General features: G+C 39.4%; 2 protein-coding genes across 2 annotated transcripts in view; one reads left to right on the forward strand and one right to left on the reverse strand.

The window, feature by feature from the left end:
• Positions 1 to 3,659: 3,659 nt before the first annotated feature.
• LOC104856012 (olfactory receptor 14A2) lies at positions 3,660 to 4,631 on the forward strand. Its single transcript, XM_010615107.1, has one exon. The coding sequence runs from the start codon at positions 3,660 to 3,662 to the stop codon at positions 4,629 to 4,631; it is 972 nt and encodes a 323-aa protein (XP_010613409.1).
• Positions 4,632 to 8,606: 3,975 nt separating this feature from the next.
• LOC117286863 (olfactory receptor 14K1-like) overlaps positions 8,607 to 9,969 on the reverse strand; it is a 2,869-nt gene continuing 1,506 nt past the window's right edge. Inside the window, exons 2-3 of the mRNA XM_033765740.1 lie at positions 9,221 to 9,299; positions 8,607 to 8,792 (exon numbers count right to left, since the gene is read on the reverse strand). Of these exons, the coding sequence (XP_033621631.1) occupies positions 8,607 to 8,792; positions 9,221 to 9,299 (265 nt within the window). The remainder of the gene's footprint in view (positions 8,793 to 9,220; positions 9,300 to 9,969) is intronic.

A 9,969-nucleotide genomic window follows, 5' to 3' on the forward strand; every position in this document is an offset into this window, starting at 1 on the left:
CTGTCTAAGAAGACTGTTTCCATTTCTTGTTTTTCTCGTATTAATTTCATCCTCTTCTTTATTTTCCCTAACCTCCCACTTCCTCTCCTCATTGCACCTTTTCTTCCTATTTCACATTATATATTATACCGTTTAGTCCTGATTTACACTTTCAGTTTCTCACACTAGAGAAACTATTTGCTGTTTAGACAAGCGCCCTATTTATTTCACTTAAGACTATAGCCTCAATGTGCATCGATTTAGCTATAAATGTCGCTAGTTTCTCCTTCTTTCTGGCTGAGTAGTACTGCATTTTATACAAAATCCACATTCGGTCAAAACTAAGAGTGTCACCCAGGAGTCAACAGCTACAAATTAGATTGATTTACAAAGAATAAGTTGGAGGATCTCTACAATTTAACATTCCTGATGTTCAGAAACCATCGTACTTAAACCCATATGGAAACCATAGTATTTTGGAAGAATTTCATTAAATTTTTAGGTAATTTTTTTTCTCATTGAATTTATTGATACATTTTAGGTATACAGTACAGTTACATTCATCATTGGGATCTTGTACCTTTACATGACAGGTCTTGGTTCTCATTTTTACCCTTATCCCTGCCCTCCCTTCACTCCCTCCTCCCTTCCCCATTTACAAATATTTTATTTCCATTTTCTCATTTTTCCTTTTCCCTTATTACCTTTCCTCTACCTTTTCCATTTGCCCTACACCTTTAGCCCTTTTCTTCCTATTTCACATTGTCAATTCTATCATTAGGATCTCATGTACCATTTTAGTTTTTCACACCAGAGAAACTATTTGGTATTTATGTATGTGTGACTTATTTATTTTCACATAGGAGTGGTTAGAGGGAAAAGAGAAACAGAAACATACTTTTTAATATTCTTACAGCTCTTTCTTTAATAACCATTTCATTTTCCTTGCTCTTCAACAGGAGATTATAAAAGATGACCATTGTAATTTATTTCATTTTTCATGTCATTGATCTTTGGTTCTGCATAGCAAAGTTTCTCTGAGTATTATCTGTACTTAAACCACCAAGCTGGTTGACCAAATGCACCTCGTGAACTCCCTTAGGACCCTCTGAGTCAAAGTCATTAAGGCAAGAAAGGTGTTAGGGAATATTTGACAAGGTGAAATTTTCATCTTCACTTTAAATGAACTCCCAAATTATAAACTTTTGCTTATCATTATCCTAGATGGTGTAGTTCTATGATAAATGGAACTAGGGAGTATGCAATCAGTTTGCCATAGTACTGATAAATGTCTGAGCCATGTCCTTCGTGGTGTTGCACAATGATTTCTGACGCCAGCAAATCTGTGTATAAACAACAGTGATTTTAATGCTCATGTTCTTGAAACATAACCACTTAATAAGGCTATTCAGACTTTTTCCTTTGGGGATCCTGGGTATTCACCAAGGGCCTTAACAAGTATCTGCTGTGTTCCTTGCGCCTGCCTACAGAGGCTTTCAAGTGATGCAAGACTTAAAAAATTTATAAAAGACAAAGGACTCTACTGTTTGCTTCACTTTGCACCTTCCCCTGTGAAATCACCACAGCTTAGCAGGAAACTTTGAGTCTCACCAGAAGCCTGGAGGTGCACCTGAAGAGAGACCTGAAGAGGTCGTGAAGAGAGCCTGCAAAGACAGCTTGATCTTCTAACTCACCTTCAAATCAAAACACTACCACTCAAGTAAAACATTTCCGAAGAATACTTTTAAAAAGTAAGCCTTTGTTTGGGGGATTGAGTAACAGAGTTATTTTAAGCTGTGAATCTCGAAAATTTTGGATACAATGTTAAAATTCTACATTTCAAATATATTTTTCAAATATTTGTAAAGAACTTCAGGAAGGAGACTAAAACTGATTTTAACAGCTGATTTCTCTGGTTTTGTTCCTCTGTCTGCACCGCGTTTATCCGCCAGACTCGCCTTCAGAATGGGCTGACCCACAGGGAGCTCTTCTCAGTCACCCTCCACACGCTTGCCAGAGTCACCACAGCCTGCTTCTCTCAGGTGACCCTGGTGTCCACAGCCTTCACTCAATTTCTAGCTGTGTTTCTTAAGTTGTCCTCTTTCTCTGTGTTTTAGGTTCAGCACTGGGGTCACCCCTGGGAACTCCATTCCCTGCACTTAATCTCCAACATAACAATTTTTCCTGCCTTAACCCCTGTCACTAGGTGAGATATTTCCTTAATTATTTCTTACTTGTTATTTTTTTATGCCTCCTCCAATGGGGAGCAAGGCCCAGGAAAAGAAAATTACCTTTATCACTAAGTTCATTGTGATACAAATGGAAACTTTTTATGTTTTCATGAAAAAATAAATACATAACTGCACTAGTAACCAATCATGTTTGGAGATATTGTGAACACAGAAGGAGCATATCTAAAAGCATTAAAAAGAGAATTAGAGCTATCATGATCCCAGGTGAAAATAATCAGGCAAAATGAGAAACATGTTCTGCTGTGGTCACATTTGATGACGCGATCAAACACCGGGAAGCCACACCGAGGCTGTGGCACACATGTGTGACCGAGGGATATGAGCTGTGTGGACAGACCCATGTTTCTTCTCCTGGTATGAAGACCGCATAGCTGGAGATAATACAGACACAGAACAATGAGGCATCACTCACGCGCACTTGCTCACATCCATGTGGACAGAGGCACTTATTTCCCGGTGTTGCATTATTTAGTATAAAAGTAGTGTGAGTCCATGATCACTGCAACACATGAGAACAAATGTTTTGTTGTTGTACACAATACTGAGGATGTTAAGGAAAACAGCACTTCAGATTTTTTTTTTTCTGGTAGAAAAATTCTGGTAGAATTGTTTTTCATGAAACACTGTTCGGTAATAATGGGACACAAACACCCAATGAGTTGAGAGAGCCCCCACGTTTAGAGATTGCTCTCATGGCAAAACAAAGTTAAACTGAGGCTACAGCACGGGGTAAGCTCTTATAATGTCTAGTTGGTGCCACTTTATTTGTCTGGATTTTGTGTGTCATGTGTCATTAATTGTAATATTTCTCTAGGTAATGTGCTGTTTCATACATATGTACTCTGCGTAACAATCATTGCAAAGTAACTAACACATTAACACTTTTTCATGTTTTTGTTCTGAGAAAATATATAATCTTTCCAAATAGCTATTCAAAGGAATCATAAAAAGAATACTTGATATTTTAAGTAGAAACAAGACAATTCCAAAACCTGAAAATTCCTTCCCAAACCTGAGTATTAAAACTCTAAAACCAAATTCAAGGCTCACAGACCTCACATATTACTCACATTAATTGCTTCATATTAAAAGAAAAGGAGGATGCACTTGACCTGCGCCTTCCTGTGCATCACCTGCTCTTAGCATGTGCCACGCTTAGTTCAACCCTTAACTGGAAAAGAAAGGCTGGAGAGAGGGAGGGAGGAGAGGGGAGAGGATCAAAGAGGATGAAAAGAAAAGGATATGAAGAGCGAGGGAGCAAGAAAACAGAATTTTTGAGAAAATGCAAAAAAGTATTTAAGATTCAGTAGTTAACATTCTTCCTTCACAGCTGAATGTTTCTGAATATTTTACTGCTTTTGAACTGTTTATTGCATTTTCTCTTTCTTCATAGGTCCTCACATTAAGAGGCAGTGAGGAGGCTGTAGTATGGTCAACACCACCTTGGTGACCCATTTCCTTCTCTTGGGGTTTGCTGAGGACCCCGAGATGCAGACACTCTGCGCTGTGCTCTTCCTGCTGATGTACCTGGTGGCCCTGATGAGTAACCTTCTCGTTTTCACTGTCCTTACCCTGGACCCGCAGCTCCAAGCACCCATGTACTTCTTCCTGAAGAACTTGTCCTTGCTGGATGTCTCCCTGGTGTCTGTGCCAGTCCCAAAGTTCATCCTCAACAGTCTGACTCACAGCAACTCCATTTCCCTTCCTGGCTGTGCCTTCCAGATCCTTTTAATAACATCCTTCTCAGCAAGTGAGACATTTATCCTGACTGCCATGTCCTATGACCGCTATGTGGCCATCTGCTGTCCCCTGCACTATGAGACCATCATGAGTGGCCAGTCCTGTATGCTGATGGCAGGAGCTTCCTGGGCTGTGGGGGGACTCTTTGGAGCCTTGTACACTGCTGGAATATTTTCTGGGCCCTTCTGTGGCTCCAGTGTAATCCCAGAGTTTTTTTGCAATGTTCCCTCCTTACTTAAGATTTCCTGCCCTGAAACACTCCTGGTGGTCTATCCCAGCATGGGAATAGCCGTGTGCCTGGGCCTGTTTTGTTGTGTCTGCATTGTGTTCTCCTATGTTCACATTCTCTCTGCTGTGCTGAGGATTCCATCCAGGAAAAGTCAGTCTAAAGCTTTCTCTACCTGCCTCCCTCATCTCATTGTCTTCAACATTTTTATGCTAAGTGCATTCATGGTTTACCTGAGGCCACCTGCAGATGCACCCCCACTTATTGACAGGCTGCCTTCTGTGATGTACACTGTGCTGCCTCCGATCCTGAATCCTGCCATCTACACCCTGCGGAATGGTGACATAAAACGGGGTCTGAGGAGGCTGCTGCCAGCCCTGCCTGCTCACCTGTGCCCTTCACCTAAAACTCCCTCCTGTAAGCAGGTCGCATGACCTCCAGGGTTTCATGGAGTCTTCTAACCTCTCACTTTGGGGAATCCTGGGGTGCACTATCTGTCTCTGTCTCTAGGAAGCAAACACCCCAGAGCTTCCTGAGGTTAGAAGCTGCACCCCACAAAGCCAATGTGTAGGTCATGGTGTAACCTGGCTCTCTGACATTACAAAGTATCTCTCCCTTGGTGGGAAAAGGTTTCTGAAAAGGTTGGCTATTTTACATGGTCAAATTTCATTTTGGATCATTTTTGTCTCATTTCTGTGTTTTATTTGTTTAAAACAAATGCAATTGTGAGGGTGAGGAGCGTAGCTCAGTAAAGCTGTGCCTGCCTGGCAAGCATAAGGTCCTGAATTAGGTATGCATTACCAAAAAAAAAGAAAACAAATAAAAAGGTAGCCACCCCTAAACCAAACAACAACATTGAGTTAGCGCAGTGGACCGTGTATGTAGAATCATCTGAACCACTAATGTGAAGCATGTGCATGTGTTTCTTAAAAATCAGACTGGCAGGTGCTGAGGCAGAACATCCACCGGCACAGCCACCAGAAAAGGACAGCTAAACTGCACCCTGACAGAGGGACCCTGTTCACCCAGGCTAACACTTTTCAGCAGGGGCCAGGGTGCCTACAATGCGGCTCACCCAGGTGTATCTCTATGCCTCCACATCTGTAACTCAGCAAACACAGAATTTCTGAATTCAACTTAAACTAGGATAGTGCTTTTAATCTGAATGTGAAATAAACTATGAGATCTGTTAAAAGTATTGGAGAAGTTACTGGACACAGATAGATTTCTTTTGGCTTATCACTAGTGTCCAAAATGTAAAAGACTTCTGTCCTCCTCTGTAATATACACAGAAATCCTAGATTTTTATCAGAATAACTTCTGAGCTTCACCTTTAATTATCCAGGAAAATAAAAGGCAGTTTTCTAATAATATCGTATGGCTTTTGTGCAGTATTTCAGTCATATGGACATTTTACTGCCACTTGAACTAATTAAACAGCCAGGTCAAGCCAGAGATTTAGTTCAGTGGCACCTTGCCTGGCTCACAAACACAAGGACCTGCGTTCGATCCCTGTCACTGGAAAAAAATATAAGAGCCAGGTATTCTTACTGAGATGTAGGCAGATATATTTAATCATGTACTTACAAATTCCCTGTCAAATATTTTTATTTTTACTATCATAAAATCATATTAAATAAAGGAAATAAAGCTTTTATGATACTATTTACAAGTACACTTATCTTTAAATTTCCACATACAGCCTGTGGGATAAGATAAAATTATTAGTTCTACGCATAAAGAAGAATAACATCACACTGCAACTACTCCCATGCTTTTCTACTCTCTATATGTACTTTAGCAGAACAGTAGCCTGCTGTGATTCTTACTAGCTGTGCCTGGAGATACAAAGGAAGCAATCTTTCTGTGTCCTCACTTGCCATGATGAACACCAACTTATGTAACGTGTAAAACAGGTCAAACCAGGATTTTTACCCTTGTATTCCTGCATCTAACCAGTTTTGGATATGATTTATTGAGCATCACAAGGAGAAAAATGAACCCACAATAAAGCAAAGGTATACTTTACCATAATGGAATGTGGCTGTGTCTCACAGTGGCTTTGCCTGCAAGAAGCAAAAACTCTTCTATGCATTCAACCACTTGGCAGACGGATGGCAAGTTGTGCACAAGGTCTCCAAAGAGCAAGAGGTGAGTTTTTTTTTTCCCATGGAATTCTCATTGCTAAATTTATATGCATTTAAGATTTCTTTTAAAAAAGGTTTTGTTATGAGTTTTCTCATACAGTTAGCCCAGTTCAGTAAAATGGCACATGAAAACCAGATTTTCAAGTGTTGGAGGAGGTCAAAAGTAAATCATCAGATTACTCATGCATGGTTGATGACGATGATAATGACCTTGACATTGGCCGTGTGAGCCAAAGTTCTGTGCCATTGAAACGGAGCAAGAGACAGGAAATGCAGACCTACTTAATTCAGACAATGAACAAAGGAGCAGTGTAAACACACACTTGACAAGTTGACATGATGCAAAATGGTCATGTAACCAAATACAACAATGCAATGATAGAAATAGGTTAAAAAATATATGGAGAATCTTGGAAGAGGTGAAAACTATTGTTAAGAATTGCAGCACTGCCACTCCATTTTGAAATCATTTGTAAGAAATGAAATGCCATAGAGGTTCTGAAACCCACCAAAAATTATCTCTAAGTACCAGTAGCCATACTCAAAATGTGTCAAGAATTCATAGGTCTGATGTATTTAGCAGGGCTGTCTATGGTAATCATAGGAATGTAAAAGGCTTCTAGGAAAATGAAGGGTACAAACTTGAGATTGGTAGAATATTGATGATAGGGAAGAGATTTGGTTCCCTTCTAAATTGACTGAGTTTAGATTTCAAAACCATCTACCAAGAAAGAAAAGGAGCTGATTGGAACAAGGGCAAACAACTTGCAAACTGTTCCAATACATGACAAACATTAACAGTGTGCAGCATTTCACAGTTGCTGCAGCTTCAGGCAGTGTACGAAAAAAAAGTCCCATCCAATTTAATATCTAATTTTACAATTGACATAAATAGTGATTTCATTCATATTTTAATCTATTTCTATTTCAATAAGCCTTACTGGAGAGTTTCCTTTCAAATATCACAAATGATATATTCATTCCTTAATATTATGGATATTCACCTAGACATATTTACACTATATATATATAAAATATGTATATCACATAGATATGTATATATTTTCACTATGACACCAGCTCCTTTTATTTGCAATTTATTTTTGAGATATTAAAATATGCACACACAATCAGAGTTTACCTCCTTGAACATAGTCACCTGAAGCATTAAAATGCCCTGCTTTCCTCTGTACATCATGGTATAAATGGGGCAATTTAAAAAAAAAACTTACATTTTTTGGGGGGAGGTTAAGACAGGGTCTCACTGTGTAGTTGAGACTGACCTGGAACTCACTATGTATCCCAGGCTGGTCTCAAACTCACAGTGATCCTCCTGCCTCAGCCTCCTGAGTGCCAGGACTACAAGAGTGCACCACCACCCCCAGCATTTAACTTACTTTTAAACACTTACATATCATATGAAGTCTCTTGAAAAGATAAATAATCCCTTGATATTTCTTTCCATGAAGTGCTAATGATATTTATAATTAGAGTAAAACTTAACTTATGTACATTACATACATTTCTATTCCACAACACAATCAAGCTTTGTTATTTATTAAAATTCAAAGGAAAATTACAGTAATGAAGCCATAATTCTGACTACTCTTTCATGCATTTCCATTACTGGATACTTTAAAATCCTTTACTCGTTACTACGGAGCTCACCAAGGAACTCTTGGTTATCTTTCTTTAGATGCCAGGACATTAGAACTGTGATACAATCCTCCTTTAACCCTTCTAAATATTTGCCACGTGCCATTTGCAAATGCTGTGACAGACGTCTCCTAAGTGCATCACTAGTATCTGCCCTGTGAAGCAGAGCACTAATTTCCAGTGAAAACATAACCCAGACAAAATGATGTTGCTAAAGTTCACACAGAATGGAACAGATATGCTCTTTACAGAGCTAGAGGATTTAGCATTTAGGATAAAGAACGTCCTTAAAATTTGTTTTTGAATCCTTTTAAACACAGCTTTTTATGAATTTTCCAGCACAAATTGAAAAGTATGTGAAAGATCAATGTTGATAATTCACCAAAATATGCACTCTACGATGTAGACCTAGTAGAGTAGAAGGTTGAATGAGCTCCCAGAGGCTGAGTTAAGTTTCACTCTCCGAGGAAAGCAACTCACTCGGAGCTGCTTTCAGTTAAGGCGGACACAGTATTTCCGAGGTTCCTGTGAATTGTCACTAGGATCCTATGGCTTTTTGGACATATGTGGGAAGACAGGAAAGAAGTGACCGGAAGTTGAGGGCTCTCAGCCCATCTCTGTGTCACAGCCTCGGCTGACCAACGTCAGGAGGTTGTGAAGGAGAAAACCCATGCAGAAGGTGGAGGACGAGCAAGACGAGGAGGAAGGATCCTCCACACAGCCGGGCTGAGGAGCAGAGCCCATCCGTGCCTCTGCAGGGCCTGAGGATCCCAGCCCGTCGCACTTCTGAACCTTGAATTTAAAAATGAAATGTCATCTCCATCCTCCTTCCGACAGCCAATTACTATATTTTCCCACTTAAAATACTGGTTGTATCTGTGCCTGATGTGTACATGTGTGATTTATCTGTTATTAGGATTTCTTCTAAAGACTCAGCTAATCCCCAATGACTTCATTCTCAAATGCACATTTTTTTTTCACATTTCAATTCAGTGTTTCTACAAAAATGAGTTAACTAAAAATTGATATGTTCATTCAGTACAATATTTTTTCAAAGACATGTTTAGTTTGTGTGGAGCATTTGAAGTAAGGTGAATTAGCATCAGGACTTGTTCAAGGGGAAGTCACAACAAAACCGATACTCTCAGAATTATGAATTACGTAGCAGAATATATCAATGACTTTGTGCTTCCCTTACCCACTATGCATTCATACCTGACCTCTTGTGTGATATTGACTTGATTACTAAAGCCGATATTAACATTACTGTAATGGATGTATTCACACTTCACTCTCTGACTTTCATGTTAAGTGTTTAGAGATTAGAAAATGTGAAACAAAGTGCTCTATGTTTCTTCATAGACACATTCCATTTAAACTATATTTCAGAATTTAGTAGAAATTATACAAACAGGAGAGTCCATGAGAAGAGTTTTAGGAGCAAATTTTAAAGGTATTTAGTAAGTCCACAGTATCTGAAGGCCTTCCCAATAGCATTTTCTACATCCTGTGGTATGGGCTTGGTGCCTAGGACCAGGCTGCATCTCTCTGGGCATCACCTGCTAGGTGTGAGACTTTTCCTGCCTTTGGGAGGGTGGAGACTGGTAAAGTGTGTGCCGTCAAGATGGAGGTCAATGAACATGAGTTCTCTCCCCTGAAGGAAGCAGTAGGCATCCTGACCAAAGAGACAGAATTGCAATCTGTAGGCAGAACAGGACATGATTTTTCACATTGCAGTTTCAGGGAAGGCCATGTGATAGTGAGAGTCTGGAAGACTCATTTATAATGCTAAGTTAATAGATTCCATGTATAATTAGAGAATGTCACAAATCAGCATATTACAGACAGTGTTCAGGAAAGAGAAATAAAGATGCATCCTGAAACATAATTTATTTCAAAAAATGTGAAACATTAAATGTTGCATTATATAGAGTACATTAAATAAGCATTCAACAAGTAAAACCCCTAT

This window comes from Fukomys damarensis, unplaced genomic scaffold, assembly GCF_012274545.1.
Source record: "Fukomys damarensis isolate Sample0158 unplaced genomic scaffold, DMR_v1.0_HiC HiC_scaffold_3, whole genome shotgun sequence".
Taxonomy (NCBI): Eukaryota; Metazoa; Chordata; class Mammalia; order Rodentia; family Bathyergidae; genus Fukomys; species Fukomys damarensis.